Source organism: Paralichthys olivaceus, chromosome 4, assembly GCF_024713975.1.
Source record: "Paralichthys olivaceus isolate ysfri-2021 chromosome 4, ASM2471397v2, whole genome shotgun sequence".
Classification (NCBI taxonomy): Eukaryota; Metazoa; Chordata; class Actinopteri; order Pleuronectiformes; family Paralichthyidae; genus Paralichthys; species Paralichthys olivaceus.
In genome coordinates this window covers 7,750,807-7,768,527 of record NC_091096.1, presented here as the reverse complement: position 1 = coordinate 7,768,527, position 17,721 = coordinate 7,750,807, and the positions used below count along the sequence as shown (strand labels likewise).

Sequence of the window (17,721 nt, the reverse complement as noted above, 5' to 3'; positions counted from 1 at the left end):
TAAGTGGAATTTGTTTTTTCCTTGAGAAGCTTTTTAAGTAGTAATTATGTTTTTGTCTGTTTATTTATAAGCAGGATTACGCAAAAACTACTCCACCTATTTCCTGAATCTGGGCAGATTCAAGATTCTTTGTAATTGTTCCTGATGATAAAAATTGGGTAGAAAGACTGGTATTTATGAGTTTGTGCAACTTGGTCCAGATCAAAATTTTGCAATTTTTATCATTATGTAGTATGGTTTCTGAAAAACTGGGAAAAAAACACATTCTCTCAACATGTAGTCTTAAAGTTTACAGACATATGTACTTCATGCTATTTACTGTCTCATTAAAAAAGTCTTCTCACTGATGTTTGTAGTTAAAAAACATTTATTGCAGATTGAAGACAAAGCAGATAGAAATCTCAAACAAAATCATCTGAAGAATGACACGTGTTCACATTGAGACAGAACCAGACACAAATATTTAAGGCACTTTAATATTATTTATAGGAAAGCAGCAATGAAACCAGAAAAATTGCTCCCAGGATGGAAATCTAATCATCAAAAGCTTGAAGGATGAAACTAAGGTTTTACACAGCACAGATTTGTTTTGTTTCACTGAACTGATGGATGTTTAACAGCAGTGGAAATGTTACAACACAGACCAAAATACCTGCAGCACAAAAAGGGAGAGGTGAGATTTCAAGACATCACATTGGGAAGGTGGGAACGCAGGAAAATGTGTCCTACCTCATATTAAAGGGAAATATTACACATGTTGCTCTGTCTCCCCAATGTACATAAATATATATAAACTATGCCCAGTGGTGAGAAAGCATTAAGCTGCAAGAGATTCCTTTAAGGTGACTCTGCAGTTCAGGAATTTCAGTGGAGCTTGAAAACTACACAAAGATCTGATCAATCTTTTAATCTGCAGTGGCACTTTAATTCTCACTTTAAATAGGTTAATCATAATCTCTACATTTGAAATGTGCTTCTTAGAGCTTTGGTCCCTTTTCCACAACTACGTACTGTAAATTCTGCCCCTCTGCCCGTAGTGTGAAACCGATGACCCAAGACAAACTCCTCGCACATGGAGATGAACTTTGAAAAAATGGGTAGTTAATAAGTAAGTTAGTAAAACCGCATTAATCCAATGCTTTGAAATTCACACTGATGCGATGCAGAGGGCCGACAACTGAGGTGTTTGTACAAAGTAATAGAACAAAAATGGAATTACAGATGACAACAGAGCAGCAAATCCATTTTTGGTCTGTAATAAAAACTCTCCCAACCCGCCAAACCCAATGGAATACAGCGGCAGTGTTTAAACAGGGTCAGCTTAGTCCGAGTCCTCATCGTCCAAATACTCTTCAGCGTTGCTTTGTGTGCGAGTGACGGCTGTGTGAAGAGAAAAGAACAGTTAATAAGAGGTACACTGCACTATTTTAGAATACCCATCTTCGAGGCCACATGAAAACGATGGACATGCAGCTTTCTTCTACATTGAGTCAAACTGTGGCATGAGTGCTACAAGGCTGCCCCCTAGTGGCAGCTGTACTTACTGCTTCCCTGCTTCCTTTTCAGAAGTGAAGCGCACTGAGCGTTGGTGGCCATTTCCAGAGCCAGCTTATTCTCATTGTTCCTGATGTCCGTCCTCGCATCTGAAACAAAAATACACAACAAAATAGAAACTACATACAGGAAGACACACCCTAAAAAAAATGACACTGCATGTGAAGATGTTATCATTTCCTCAATCTGGAATCAAACACTCTTAGTATGCTTTGATGACAAGCCATTGTTAGAAACTCACTCTTGTTCAGCAACATTTCCACAATGTCAGAGTATCCCTTCCAGGCCGCAGCATGCAGAACAGTGTCCCCAAGTTTATTCTGAGACACAAACGAAATATCATCACTGACAAACACCCTGATGAGCATGAACTCAAACTAAGATGCAGATATCTAATCCATTTGCATCATGTACTTCTAATCCATCTTCACTGGGTTCAGGTCCCACATCACATACAGATCCCTCCACATCATGGGACTTCAGTATCTGTCTGACCTCCTCCACTAAGATAAGGGCAATATCAGATTGCACGCACGCACGCACATGAGTATTACAAACCACTGTATTATTTTCTGTCCTTGGTCTGTTTCAGTTTTTGTTGTCCTATCCTTGGGTCCCCGAACGACGCTATATAATCCCAAGTCATTATCATTATTCGTGAATGCACTTTTGACTTTTTTTAAAACCCATCTCACCTGCTGGTTGAGCTCCACACTGGACTGACCGAGTAACAGCTCCACCACATCTGACACAAAGAAAAAGAGTTTATTTTGGTATTGAACATTAAGTGACACTTTTCACATAACAATCAAGCAGGAACAATGGGGCGGGACCCCCGGGGAACTGGAACACTTTCATAGAACAACTTCCTGTTTTTGAGTACTTCACTTCTATGTCCAAAAATCTGACTACATGTCACAAACACACTGAAAATGCAGTGTGTTTGCTAGATGAAGCTGAACCGCACTGAAAAGCTGAAGTGTATTTTCAACTCTCAGAGATATTACCTTTGTGTCCTCCATGACAGCCCCAGTAGAGGGCAGTGTTTCCTGCCTTATCCAGCCCATTAATTCCAACCTTGTTCTCCAAACATTCCCTTAGCCAGCTCAGATTTCCTGATTTCCAAACACACAAATATGTCCCATGAACACACAAAGTGCACACAGAGGTGAACAGGTTCAAAACTGCTTTTACTGTCACCACAAAGACACAAGTGTGTGGGACTGAAGGAATCACCACGTAGAGAAACGTCAAAAGACATTTTATTAATTAACAAATTAAATATTTGGAAATATTTGAATCTGCACCTCGTTTGGCTGCTTCATGCATTGGATTGTCAATAGACTCTGCCTGCTCCGCCACTGAAAACACAAAACAAACACATTTGTGCATCGTCGAAAATTCACCAATAAAAGGAACAAGGTCTGTATTCTATTTCAATCTCCACATACACGTAATGACATTTTAACTTCTACTCACCATAGTTACTTGGAATTAGTCCTGTCCTTCCTCTGCATGTTCCCTTCCACCAATTAGTGTCACTCTGGTTATAAAAGTGGAGATATCTTTGTTTTAATAAAATCACAGCGGTAAGTGAGATAAACGGGGCAGAGAAGTATAAATAGAATGGAGAAATGACAGTGGAAAATGATGAAATGCAAATAGGGCAAAAGAAAGAGGAAGAAGTTGTTCGAATTTTATGAAACACGATGACTAAGATAAATCAGAGGTTTAATTTACCGTGTCTGAGATGTACAAGATGTCACATTCTTCAAAGTACAACTCGTCTGGCTGAAAACAAAAAACAACAAGGAATTGTTAGTGTAAAATGATCTCAAACTAATTTCAGTAAATCTAAAATAATCTAACCAGTATTCACAGCAGTCTGAGTTTTGTGTAACCCTTCACCCACTTTCTCCTCCCATGCATCTTCCTCTTTCACAGATAAAAATGTAAGAATCAAGAAAAAAAAAAGAAGCAATGCAAACCAAAATACTCATTGGGATCAATACCGTTATTTCATGTATTGAAATCCATGTAAGCGATGTGACGAATGAATCTATTGACATATTAATCAGTAGTTTATTTTATTTTAAAGAACTCGATGAATGGGTTTTCAACCCTCGTGAAACATTAGAAAAACAATGGATCTTAAATATGAAGCTCTTACTGTTCTGGGTTCAAAGGTGAACAAGGCTCTGAACACCTTCACTTGGCCTGGAAAGAGAAAAACACAGGGTGAACGTTGAGCTGAAAATCAGTCTGTGTCAGGTTAGAGCAGAAATGTGAACAGGTCACATTGTACTTGAAAACAGACACAGTTACAACCACACACGCTGTCACTTCATGACCCTGGGCCTGCAGAATAACACACTTCACCACAATGAGCCTGCAGGTGAGTCGGTCAAAATAATCCTGGCTTTATTTTGGTAAATTCCTCACACACGCACGCACACACGCAATAAATCTGTGTCAGACATCATCCATCAATTTTCAAGAGTCAGTCATGAAAGCATGTGACTCTACAAGCATTAGGATTTTTACATGCAGCGCAGGGACACAACCAGCTGGTTGTTGCGTGTGCAGCCCTGAGGCCGCGGGCCCCGGGGCCTGCGGTGGTTCAGAGCCCAGCCTGGCATGGCTCGGCTGCTGGAATGCTACCAGAGTGTTATTTCTATGACCAAGTTAGTACAGAATGCTGAACTGTATCTTTAATACATGTTCAGTAAACAACCAAAGCCAAAGTAGCAGCTGTTCTTTGAGTTAACCAGAGCAACTCTCATTCAGCGCTTGTAGTGTATTTGCATCTGATTTGTATGTAAACAGTGCATCACTCTACTGACGTCCCTTTCATCCATTTGTCTTGTTGTAAATGCTATTATTGTCAATAAAGCTGCTTTAAGAAATGCACTAACATCTCAGAACATTGTCCGGTCTTTGCTTTAAATCAAACAAAAATAACAAACGCGTGGAAACACTAATGTTATGTATTGTGACATTAATCATTAAAATGTGTTTTATTGTAATTTTTTCAGGGATGATGGCTACAAAGCCAGCTTCACTGTGTTTTAAACACTACAGCCTGACCAATACTGGATTTTTTTAGGTTAAATTTGAATTTAAGGACTCGATATATTCAAAATAGGTAAAGATATTGACTTATTCACTTTCCGGTCACGCATTTCACCAACTAGTGAACAACTTACTGTGAAAACAGCACGAGACCGTATCCTGAGCTGTGATGCAATCACTGCAGACAGTGCTTAGATCATTAGAAGCAACTGTGTTTGAGCAGGTTCCTCTGGACAAACTATGTGATGACACAATTTCTAATTACACAACAAAATCATTGAAATGGTTTTGATTAAGGGAGCCGGAATGATTTTTTCCCCACTCTCTCTAACATTGCAACATTTTTGTGAACCTCTCAAGAAATTGAATAGATATCTAGCATATGTCAAGTGGTAATACGTATGAACTGGTGACATTTGGTGCAGATCTGGATAATGATTGGGATGTCTCTGACGGAAGTGTGCACTCTTCTAGATTACACTGGAAACTGGGCGATATATCTAAGTTGTGCAACTCCTGGTAACTTCAAGAAAGGGCCTTATGAATAAAGATTATTAAAATAATTTCATCAGTGACATTATTTCTGCATCACAATGTTAATCTACGTTGTCCCTGTTACATAAACAAACAACACAAATTGATAATCCTCACAAACCAGAATTCACAGAAGTTGTAATAAAGATGCTGATAATTATCGTTTGGTGATTCCAGACAGAAAAGAGAAGCTGGCAAGGCCTGAACGTTGGACAGATGCAACTACTCCCCACTGCAGTTACTCAAAGTTCCTATTAAGTAAACACACACACAGTCTCAGTGAGTTAGAATGAGAGTCTGAGTCGCTGCACAAGCTCAGCTCTGTTCAGAAAGAATGTCTCCTCTGCAGGCCTGGTCATGTCGCGTAAAACATACAAGAGCCTGTGCCGACTGGTCCAGGTTCTCTCTGCCTCCCCGGGGGCGCACAAAGATTTACTCTGGCTAACATCATGAAGAAAATTCTACTCTCAGTTAGAACAAAATGTTATCAGGACATTTTATTACCTTGTGGTGTAATTTGTGATGATGTCCATCTGTGCTATTTCATTGCAAGGGAAATTTCAACAGCTCTAGTTTGTCCCTCCTAAAAACATGTCTGATCTGGGTGGCTACTTTATTCCTGCTTGAAGCCAGACCCCAGATCTGACCACCAAAGGCTTCCTTAAGAGTCATTGGTAGAGAAATTGCTTTTAATAAACGAATAATTGTTATCATTGATTATTCCGCTGATCGTGTATTCAATTGATCGATTTAATTCTTTGGTCGACAAAATGTCAAAACAAAATACCAATCACAGCTTTGCTCGAGGTCACATCTTCAAATGTCTTGTTTAGAGTAGTCGACAGTTCAAAACCAAGAGATAGTCAGTGTTGAAAAATCTATATAACACTGAAGAAGGAAGTGTGACTATTTAAAACATTTCACTCTCGGGAAATCGTTTTTTCACAGTTTTTTTGTATAAGAAAACGGGTCAGTCCCAAACCACAACAGATTCACTGAGAAGTGACCAAAGCCATCCCACTTGGAAACTTGAACCAAGAACTGCTCTGAAATCTCCGAATCAGTACGTTCATCTTAAATATATCTACTGTAAGCTGCTCGACACAGAGCTCAAAACATGTAGGTAGTGAATCCGCAGCTGTATAAGCTACACCTGAATCCTTGGATGTTCACATCTCGTGAAAGGCATGAAGCTACTGTCAGTCGTGTCCATCTGAGGCATGATGGCGACGGCTGCTCTCCTACACTGTGTCAACCAGCCATCTGTCGGACAGAGGATCTCATGACCTCACCATCGGGTGAGGTGTCGACTCATGAATAACCGAAAAGAGTATGACATCGTGTGCCACTAACAGCTTTTACTTCCTTAAAGAAGATGGCTCACAGTTTTCCTTTTTGCTCCCGTCATGAGAATCTTCTTTACCCTGTGCAAACCATCGATTTGCATAAATTGACCCGAAACATTTTTAGAAATCAGCTGCCAGTTTATTTGGAACACCTCACAATAATAATAATACAGTCTAATACAATATCCCCGCCTACCTTCATCAAGGTTATAACATTCAGTCTCAAGAGACTCCTGCATGATACTGTTAAGGTGCCTCTCACATTGTGCCCATTTCATTCAGTGTATATCAATGTGGGAGAGTGAATGTTTGAAACACCTCTGGATTAAATGTAATAGAGAGGAGCAGCACCACAGACTACATCCTAGAAAAACATCATATAAATGTTTTCAACAACATTTTGCATTTTAACATTCACACAGGTTGTAATTTACTGGGGGTGTAATTAGTCAGCATTGGTTCTTGAAATGTTGAACCTAATAAAATGCAATTTCTACTTCCAAAGGACTCAAAACTATAGCTGGGCCATATGACCAAAAATTATATCAAGTTAAAAAATGTTAATATCACTCAATAATTATCATATTGAATGTCACATGATTATCTATTTTAAGTTTAAAGACTAAGGTTTGCTCCTGAAGGTTGTGGTTTTAATGACTTAAGAGCCAAACATTCTACAAATCTGTGTTTTCCCTTTTCACTGTGATAATATTAACATATTGTTATACTATTGATGACTTTAATATTGCAATACTTACAAATATTGTTTTATTGCCCAGCAACTGTAATAACACTGTAAAACACTTCCTATATATAGAGGCCACCCTTTGAGCTCAAGTGGACTCTGTTCTTATATAATAAGTATATATAATTTATATACTTATATAAAAGAAATTGAATGCAACCTTAACAGTGTTGCAAGTGGAGCTGAAGCACTCATTTAACAAAACCATAAATAATGACAAACACTGACACCAGATTCTCCAATGAGAGGATTTGCAGCTTTACTTTGTCATAATAAATTGAACATAATATATTTAGGTTTTAGACATTTGTACAAGTCATCTTTGGCTAAATCATTTTTAAAATGTGCAAATTTAAAGTTCATTTTGAGAGTCAGCTCAGTCTCTATGGGCCCATTTAAGGTTCAGTGTGTACAATTTAGTGACACCTAGTGGTAAAGTTGCATGTTGCAGCTGAATACCCCTCACCTCACCCTCCCCTTCCACACATGAAACCTGTGGTAACCTTCAGTTGTGTTTGGTTACTGTAAAAAACATGGCTGCCTCTGTAGAAAGGACCGGCTCCTGATGTAAATATAAAGTATTTAAATATAAAGGGCCCATTCCAGGGTAAAGGAAAAACTACAATTCATACAATCTAGATGAAACACACTCACATGGATTATTTTATACTCAATTTCTGCCAATAGATCCCTCCCACCTAAATCTTACACAATGGACCTTTAAGTTAAATTAATTCAAAATAAGTGTGCATATTAAAGAAAAGGGGAAAATGACCTGAGCCTGACATGTGGGGAGCCACATTTCCTCCTCTCAGGTTTCAAACATAGCACAGACTGAGTTTACAGGAAGTCAAGACGAATGTCACCGACCATAGACTCATCAGCACCTCTGAACCTACAGATGACAACACACTGACAAATAGGGAAGTCTGACACACACACACACACACACACACACACACACACACACACACACACACACACACACACACACACAGAGGCCTGTCGCTGGATCTCCCTGTCAGTCAGCAGTGAGGACACTTGACTCAGCTCCTCTGTGGACTCGCTTCACAACAACTGGTCAAAGTTAAGTTATGCAGACATTAGTTTCCAGACTTTGTTCCCACTTCGTGATCAACGTTTCACGCACAGACGATAGAAATCTGCGGGTTTCACTGACTCAGCCTCCGCCCGCGAAGCTGCCACCGCACAACAAGGTGCGTTGTCCTCGTGCACAGGAGAAGTCAGAGGACGATTTGAACGCATCTCTTCATTTCACTTACCTGGTTTGGCCGGTTTGGGAGGAGGCTTCGACATTTGTGAGAGTCGCAGGAAACAAGGAGAAGAAGCTCGTCGCGTTTGTTTCTCACAGAAGCGACGCTGGACTCTCTGCTGCTAAAACTGCTGCTGCTTCAGCCAACAAGGAAGTTCACTGGGAGGCGGACGAGTCGCACCGCGCATGCGCACAACACAGACCTGCAACTGCTATTATACAGAGTGACAGACAGACGGACAGACAGACAGACAGACAGGTAGATAGACAGACAGACAGACAGATAGATAGATAGACAGGTAGATAGATAGACAGACAGACAGGTAGATAGATAGACAGGTAGATAGATAGACAGACAGACAGGTAGATAGACAGGTAGATAGGTAGATAGACAGACGGACAGACAGACAGACAGGTAGATAGGTAGATAGAGAGACAGACAGACAGACAGGTAGATAGACATAGAGATAGATATAGAGAGATATTATTTCATGTATTTTAGATAAATATTCGTGCATTTCTTATACTTTACTCTTTTCTCCAAGATAATTTTACGTAATTTACTTTACATAGGATTTTGGTAATATTTTGTTCTATAACAAAAGTTTTATTCCCTGTGGTCATACTTATTGTAGTTTTTTATTTTCTCATGTTCTGTTCTTTACTTTCACTCTTTTATTACTGCTGCAATTTTGACGTATTATACTGTAAATATCTTTAAATATAAAAAAAATTAAATAAATTCAAACTCATTTCATATTTTATGAATTGATTTTTTTTAATTGACTCTATTATCACTGCATTCATTAGTTTTGGAGTATAGTGAAGTTTTTGTCCATGAACCTTGAACCTTCTGTTTAGAACAGTTCTCTCCTGCTGGACACCTCATTGTCTATTTATTATGTCGCCCTTTATTTTCTCAATGGGCAGGTCGTGACGTAGAAGTGAGGCAGATGCTCCATCAGCCAATGAGGAGCGATCAATAGCGGAACAGACGGAAGACAGAGCAGAGGAGTGGCAGAGAAAGACGAGCACGAGCTCAGTCTGCAGAAACTCTGAAGTTATCAGGTTTGATCAGTTTCACATTTGAGAAAGAGGAAACAACAACTCGAGCTGACATGAAGACACTGGTGGTGGGAGTGGGCGGGTGAGTCAGGATGATGGAACTTCAATACATATCATGTCATTTAAATACCAATCTACACCTCAGATACACTAATGCATGCTCATGTGCAAGGAAGTTAAAAACACAACATGAATAAATCTGGGTTTATTAACTTTACATTATCACTGTAAATCACGCATTAGCTTAAACTCATGCAAGGGGGAGCAGAGACGCCAGATCAATACAGCATGTGACAACCATGTGGCTGCAAACACTGATAAGAAAAGTCACTGTAACAGAGTCCAGCCAGAGAAACCCTGACATTTGTACAGTTTTAAAATTCCTAATCATGACAGGTGATATGAATTTCTTTCTAGGATGACCAATGGTGGGAAATCTACTCTGTCCAACAGTCTGCACCAGCTCATACCCAACAGCTGCATCATCGCACAGGATTCATATTTTAAGGTATGGATTCAGGTCAGTTAACAGCTTCTACACATGCTATAAGTTTTAGAGTTTGAGTGATCACAGTGCATCCTTTCATTCCTCAGGAGGATTCTGTCGTACCGGTGGACAACAATGGCTTCAAGCAATATGACGGTAAAGACACTTTATTCAATTGTTGGTTATTAAAGTTGAAGTGGAAGGTTTGGATTTAGACCAATTAGATCACGAATCGCTTTGTTAAAATGTATCAGTGACAAGTAAGTTAGTCTTCAATCATTCTTGCCATTTTGCCCTGTGACCTTGATGGATGGATGCAGGGGTGTAACTGCTACTATTAAGGACACGGATCATGTCCTTGGTATTTTTGGGGGAAAATAGTGGGAGTTGTGTAACCTCAGGTTGTTAAAAAACAAATGGGTACTTTCAGTGTCTCTGAGAAGGTGTTTGTGTGAGTCTGTAGTGTCACTGTGTTGGTTTCAGTGCTCACTGCTCTCCACATGGACACGATGATGAGCGAGGTCCACTCATGGCAAAGAGATCCTCAATCGTTCCTGAGGCAGCGAGGCCTGATCCCAGAGAGCGTGACGCAGACTGTCATTACTGACGTGTATGTGCTGATAGTGGAGGGGTTCCTCATTTTCAACTACAGGTACACGAGACAGGAAGTCACCACGTTTATTTCAGTTATAAGCTCAGGATATAAAATGACAATGACTTAAAAATTAGGAATAACAGTTTATTACACAGGCCCAATGTTTTCTCACATATTACCGGCAAAACTAAAATATAAATTAGATGATTGTTAACCAGTTGAATATGCAAAATCTGACATTTGCCCAAAACATTTTTCTTTACATGTATAAATATGATATGTATTTTATCGTGTGTGTGTTAATTGTTTACGTTCCCAGACCTCTGAATGATCTATTTGACAAAAGATTCTTCCTGGAAATTCCATATGACGTCTGCAAGAGGAGAAGAAGGTTTTATCATCAAACAAATGAAACTTGTGTTTTGCGTTGAGCTGCAATAAACACAGATCATAATTTTTTCTGTTGCTGTCTTTGATTGACAGTTCCCGGGTGTACACCCCTCCTGATCCTCCCGGTTACTTTGACGGACACGTGTGGCCGATGTACCTCAGGAACCGGCTGGAGATGGACAGCATGGTGTCTGAAATAGGTGAGGGTCCAGTCAAAGATACTGCGTGTTCAGTTCAGGGGGAGTGGATGGGACTGGGTCTGTGATTATTGGAGCATTCTGGGTAATGATGTGGTCCAGACTTTTAAACATTATGATAAATAACTAAACTGGTAGTAGTTGATTAATGACACTCATATGTTCAGCATCTGTTTCTTCAGTGATTCTGGATGGACTGAAGCCAAAAGACAAACTGCTGGATGCCGTGTGTAGAGATCTTTTTCAGGAAATAGACAGACTCAGGGGTAAGTCTTAATGTTTGGACATGATGGAGACAATATCTTTTTCTCTGGAGATCACAATCACAAATTATGTATCTTTCTTTATCAGTTGCTTATCTGTTTCAGCTGTTGGTGAGTCTTGTGTCAGTTTCACGTTGCATTATTGGACAAAACGTCCACAGCACATGTTGGGTTTTTCAATTCGGACATTTCAGTAGTTTGCAGGGTGAGCATAAGATAATCTATTAAACCTGCTAGAATTATAATTTAGAATTGTTTTGAAAACAACCCAGACTACACACATCTTTCAGTAAAGTAGATGTGAAATGAAGCCAGTTAGCTGCAAGCAAATTCTGTGTTTTCTTGTTAGCTGTGAATATTTTGAATAAAAAATGGACATACTCTTCAATATCTAACTGTATTATGATGCTCTGATGTGTCAGATTACTCATTTGATTTTGTGGATTTTTTGCAGAGTCAGACAGAAAAAGTTGAACTCCCCCTGAAGGTGGTGACCGCTACAGCCGTGGATGTAAGGAAAGTTCCTCTTTTCGGACTCGTGTGTGAATGAAGGCAAAGGCTGAGAATGAACTGGAGAGACGCTGCCAGAATCCCAGTTAACCTCTTTTAATGGACAGTATTACACAGTTAGGATACACTCTGGGTAACATGAATATTCGTTTTCTTTAATGCTGAATATGAGACAGTGAACTGATCGTCTCAGTACAATGTCTTTTTTTAATATGTAAGGAGGATTTTTGACAATTCTTCAATCTAACATACATGTAATTGTTAAAGACTGTCACTCATGCTTTGGCTTCACTTTCGGGGAGCTGTCATGTCGTCCATCTTTATACACAGTGTATGGTTAAGTGTATGATTGATGTCCTCTGTCTCCACCTGGTGGTTGGATCAGATTTACTGGAGACCAACCGGTGACCTACTTTTTACTGTTTCTTTTTACTGTTGTGACCTGAATATAAATTAGTGTCTGACTGTTGCAAATGACAATAAAAGAAACACTAGAACTCTCAGTCACATTTTTAACCAGGTATTCTTATTCATCATCATAAAAACAACTAGGATCTAAATATTTCTGCACTGAGTCTGTCCTCCGTGACCCAACATCCCTATTGATCAACAATGTTCTTCTTTCTTTCATAAAATGATCTCATTTAATATTTATATTTATCTGATTCACTCAAACTCCACTTTCTAGCTATTGTTTTACTATAACATTTATTACATGCACTGATTTCAGCAAATTTTCTTAGAAAGGCTTTAATTAGATATAATTTTGTTTCACTAGAAGGATCCACACATAATAGTATCCAAAAATAAAGCCCCACTGACAAAAGGGCAAAATGTTTTATTCATTTATTCAATTAAAGTGGACAGAAGTGGAGTGATAACGTCAGTGCTGCAGGGGTGAAGAGAACAGACAGAACAGGAGCGCTCTAACTAAGTGTGCCATTTGTTTTCCTCTCAGTCTGTGCCTCTTCCACAGTCAAACTAGTTTGACTGCATTTTGAATCCAGTGTACTGTGTGAACTGAGCTGTTCTCTTCAACCTTATCATGCAATTCATTTTAAACCATTCTTTCACAACCCAGCTCTGATCCAGGAAACTGCATTACTTCCTACAATCTAACCGATCAGAATTTTGCCAGAAAGTCCGCACTGTCAGCAGAACATTTGTGTTTGCTTCAGCAGTCAACTGGCCTGACCGGCATGTTAGAGATATATCATCACATGTAAACCTGGGAATTTCTCACTTCCCTGTACTGACTATATCCTCTTCTAGCTCAATATATATCAGTCTGCTGCAGCTTCTCTCATGAGTTACTGCTCGCAGGGAACAAAACGCTGAATTCAGCCTCGAGCGGTCAGTGGAGACTGAGGTGAAAACCATGTCCAACACGGGATTTTCATCATTTGTGTGTTTACTTCTTGTCAGCTGCATCTGTTGCAGCAGAGCTATGACGACTGCTCTCAACCAGGAGGCTTCGAACGACAGACCTGTGATCGGTGAGTGAAATTTAGTATCAGATGAGGATCATAAAAAGAAGTTTGGATGATACAAACATTAAAGAAATACAGCAAACAACACTTTATCTGCAGGTTCTGTTTATGACAGTTTTTTTTTGTTTTTTTTTGCATAATCACTTTTGTTTTTGTCCCACAGGTATTTTGACTCAGATGGTTTCAGATGATGTCTTGAAACCTTGGGGGAAAGTCTTCATACCTGCGTCCTATGTGAAGTACATTGAGTCTGGAGGCAGCAGAGTGATGCCTATCAGGTCGAGTCCTCTTGATTTGCTGTGTTTGAATGTTACCTTTAAAATACCTGGAGTTTTATAATCTATAATTTATTTTCAGTGAGAGATCCCTGGTCCAATTTCTAAAAATATTAGATAAATTAAAAAATTTCTTTTAGGGTGGCATCTCCTACGAAAAAGCACAAATGCAGTTTCCATGGAGCCAATAAATCACAAAGTGTAGATGATGTTAACTCTTGATTTACTGTTTGTAAAATAATATAGTTAACATTGTTGTGTTGACCACTGCAGATTGACTCATACTACTCGTGAATATGAAAACATCTTTAAGAAGATAAATGGGTGAGCTGCATTATATAACTACAAATGTGTTGTATATTTCATATATAACACTAACTCCATCAGTTCACTGCTCTAACCGTGTGATGTCTCTTCAGTCTGCTGCTCATCGGAGGAGCTGTGGATCTGCAGAAGTCAGACTATGCCAAGGTGGCGAAGATTTTTTATCAACTCGCTTTGAAGGTTTGTACTTCCCTTTTTAAATATCTATGGATCTTTTAATATTATTTTGATCTGTCTATTGAATCATATAGTATGTAAAGTGCAGTTTAGTATATAGGTTGAATTCGTTTTAAGGGAACTTTATATCTTTTAGCCTCATAACATTTCAAAATGAATAGTTCAGTAGTTTATATTTAAACTTTTCTTATCTTGTGTTCCTAAATCTGTTAGTTTGAAAGTAGCACACCAGGCATTTATTCACGAGACAAAGGTTGACTGTATTTATGTTGTATGTTTAAATCACTAAGGTAACAGAATAAAACAGAAAAATATACATTTTTGTCCTCTGATTTTTTTATCGGTTAAGTTAAACAAATTGCACCAATTGAAATCTAGAGTAAAGCATGTGATATTACAAATTATTTTTAGTTAAATCAAGTTATGTTTTGCATTCAACATTGCTAAAAATTGTTAGGCCTATTTCTTCAGTTATTTTAAGTATATTCAACGTATCTGGGGTTCAGTGACTTCAGATGTTTTTAAGTTAAATCAACTTGGAATATAGTGTATTGAACTTAAATGAACAATTCCAGCCTTTAAAGCTTTTAAGTTAAATCAACTCAAGTTTTCATTACTTAACATTTTTAGGGCAGAATAATTGTTTCGGTAAACTCTACCTTACCGGGTTTACAGAGAAAGTTTCAGTTTTGCTTTTTTGTTTCAGACACAAAAAAAATGAAATTCTGACTCTGTGTTCCAGGCCAACGACGCAGGGGACTTCTTCCCCATCTGGGGCACATGCATGGGCATGCAGCTCCTGACTGTTCTGGTGGCCGGTGAAAATCTGCTGACAAACACCACAGCAGAGAACATAGCACTGCCCCTCAACCTGACCCCAGGTTACAGATTACTGCATTACTCTTGATGTCTAGATATGTGCATTATTTCTAAAGTACAAGGAACATGTTTTAAATAGACTCAAGGTTTAATATTTGATTGTTTGGGGAAACGTTCTGATGTACTGTGTGTACTGAATTATACCACTTAGTGTCAGTAGAGTCAAGTTACTGATCAGAGGGTGTTTCCCTGCAGAGGCCCACTCCAGCAGGATGTTCCAGGGTTTCTCTGATGACTTCATGAAGATTTTGACCCAAGAACCACTGACTGGTAATTTTCACCACTATGGACTAGAAATGAAGGTAAAGAAGAAGTGTCACTGCGCACTGTGTTTCCTTTTCCATGTTGAGGTTTTGTCTTGTTACTGTTCTGAGAAATGAAATCAGGGACAATCCGCTCATTAAGCATCAAGAAATATCTTTCCTGGTATTTTTTTGACGCTTTTGGCTGCAAAGATATAAATATATACACAAGTGATCTGAGAATCAAGTGTTCATTCAGCATTTCTGCAAACTACTGTATATGGTTTCCAGGCTGAGTCACTGAAACCCAGGTTCACAAGATGGGAATTGGTTGGTGTTAACTTGACGATGAAGCTGATATTAAGCTTATGTGTAATTCTCAATTTATTTGTGTGTGATCAAATGACCACGCAGAGAATGACAGAGGAACGAGAACTCTCCTGACCACACTTATCTGTTTATGTTCTCACAATGAGATGGATAAGGTCCTGTTATAACCTTATATCTACATATATATCTTATAACCTTAAAAATCTTTGCTATTACATCAAACATGCAGTATTTAAATCATATTGAAAGGTAATATAATGAATAAATGTTCTTACAGAGCTTCCAGGAAAACGAGAAGCTGAGAAATTTCTTTTCCCTCTTGTCTACAAACGTTGCTGAAAACAGAGCCCACTTTGTCTCAACCATAGAAGGTTACAAGATTACTTTCATTTATTAATTTCACAAACTGGATCACTGCTCTGAAATGGGGTCGTAATAACGGCATATTTAATTATTTCACACCAGGGAAGAGATATCCCTTCTATGGAGTGCAGTGGCACCCGGAGGTGAATCGTTTTCAGTGGGACAGAAAGCTGAACTTTCCTCACTCCCCTCACGCCGTCCAGCTATCGTCTCTGCTGGGGGAGTTCTTTGTCAATGAAGGTGAGAGGATAAGCACACGTCATCATCACCAGTCAGTATGATTGGGTCTTAACTATGTTCACAGGATATGAAGACAAATACTCAACTGGCAACTGACAGAGATTTTTATTATATTAACACCAAGGCCCCTTAAAATGAGATAACTGTGGGTGATTTACATTCACTCATGCTTATTTTATTGGTACACAATTTCTGTAATGAATTTCCAAGAAAGTGCTTTGTATATCAATATAACATATATTAAAATATATATTTATATAACAATAAAAGTTACAATACTGAAGATTTCATCCATACTGGTGTTAAAAAGTGTTGATATTTAACTGTGAACATGTTACCCAGCATTGTAAATGATTGAATGATACGTGCTGACTGACGTATAAAGATTTGTTCGTTACATTGATCTCACTTCTGCTTTGTTTAGGAAGGAAGAGTTCACATCGGTTTGACGATCCTGAGGAAGAGGATTCTTCACTGATTTACAACTACACGCCCATCTTTACTGGAAACCTCACAGGATATGAGCAGCTTTACTTTTTCTGAAATGACTTTGTGTGTCTCTGTGGCTGAACAAAACAAACCTTTATGTGCAGTTTTTGTGGCACTTAAGTCCAGAACTGTGTGTATGTGTGTGTGTGCCGTGGAGACGTTTCTGCTCCAGTGTTGTTTACGCCCAGTTTGTTTGAATTTCACCACTTTTAGGTCAATAAATCAGTATTTGACGAAACAGTCTCAGCTCACTGGTTATTTAACAGACATGAAGGAAGATAGTATCACACCATCTTTCTTAGCAGATTATTATTTATTGATTTATACATTTTATTTTGATGAAATCATTTCAAAGCCCAGGGCAATATTTTCTGTTTTTACTGTTAAAAGAAGCAAATCATAAATCAGTTCAAGCTGGTTCAACGGCTCCTTAAGGTCGAATAATTAGAACAAAGTCATCTTGTAAAACCAGTCAAATATGAAACCATCGGAGATTAGCTCATTGAACTGAGAAAAGATGTTTAATGAAGTTTAGAAAATAAATTAAATCACACAAAAGAGCTGTTCACCTGTTTTTAAAATTCAGTGAAGCTCAGCTCAGAATGCAAAGCGCTGAGTTTTCTCAGAGTTTAAGCAAACAGGTCAGGTTGCCACAGTTGTGAATAGTAGTTTGTCTCTATGTTGACCCTGTGATGGTGACCTGTCCAGTTTGTACCCCACCACCCACCCCTTGTCAGCTGGGATTAGCCCCAGTAACCCAGTGACCCTCATATGTTAAACTGAAGGCCTATGGATAATGGATGAATACAAAGAAAGGGGGGTTTTAGCCCCAGGACCTCTCAAAAGGTTAATCCGGCCGTGGACTCATAACCTCGGTATTT

The 17,721-nt window shown here is 38.8% G+C and overlaps 3 protein-coding genes across 4 annotated transcripts; 2 read left to right on the top strand and 1 right to left on the bottom strand.

The window, feature by feature from the left end:
- Positions 1-349: 349 nt before the first annotated feature.
- ostf1 (osteoclast stimulating factor 1) lies at positions 350-8,679 on the bottom strand. Its single transcript, XM_020099351.2, has 10 exons — positions 8,535-8,679; positions 3,725-3,771; positions 3,295-3,345; positions 3,034-3,097; positions 2,862-2,915; positions 2,562-2,669; positions 2,250-2,299; positions 1,796-1,874; positions 1,545-1,643; positions 350-1,380 (listed from the first exon to the last, which is right to left on the bottom strand). Exons 1-10 carry the CDS (start codon positions 8,566-8,568, stop codon positions 1,322-1,324), a joined length of 645 nt encoding a protein of 214 aa, XP_019954910.1. The 5' UTR covers positions 8,569-8,679; the 3' UTR covers positions 350-1,321.
- Positions 8,680-8,845: 166 nt separating this feature from the next.
- On the top strand, positions 8,846-12,534 carry nmrk1 (nicotinamide riboside kinase 1). 2 transcript variants are annotated; one of them, XM_069523536.1, is made up of 9 exons: positions 8,876-8,899; positions 8,936-9,671; positions 10,007-10,097; positions 10,184-10,232; positions 10,560-10,728; positions 10,991-11,062; positions 11,155-11,261; positions 11,441-11,524; positions 11,976-12,534. In XM_069523536.1, exons 2-9 carry the CDS (start codon positions 9,643-9,645, stop codon positions 11,993-11,995), a joined length of 621 nt encoding a protein of 206 aa, XP_069379637.1. In that variant the 5' UTR covers positions 8,876-8,899; positions 8,936-9,642; the 3' UTR covers positions 11,996-12,534. The 2 variants fall into 2 exon arrangements, with proteins under 2 accessions (XP_069379638.1, XP_069379637.1); XM_069523537.1 differs by having other exon boundaries at positions 8,846-9,592.
- Positions 12,535-12,668: 134 nt separating this feature from the next.
- LOC109637155 (gamma-glutamyl hydrolase) lies at positions 12,669-17,078 on the top strand. The gene is made up of 9 exons (XM_020099347.2): positions 12,669-13,527; positions 13,685-13,799; positions 14,070-14,120; positions 14,216-14,300; positions 15,040-15,178; positions 15,372-15,478; positions 16,026-16,119; positions 16,214-16,351; positions 16,776-17,078. Exons 1-9 carry the CDS (start codon positions 13,410-13,412, stop codon positions 16,892-16,894), a joined length of 966 nt encoding a protein of 321 aa, XP_019954906.1. The 5' UTR covers positions 12,669-13,409; the 3' UTR covers positions 16,895-17,078.
- The last annotated feature ends 643 nt before the right edge of the window (positions 17,079-17,721 follow it).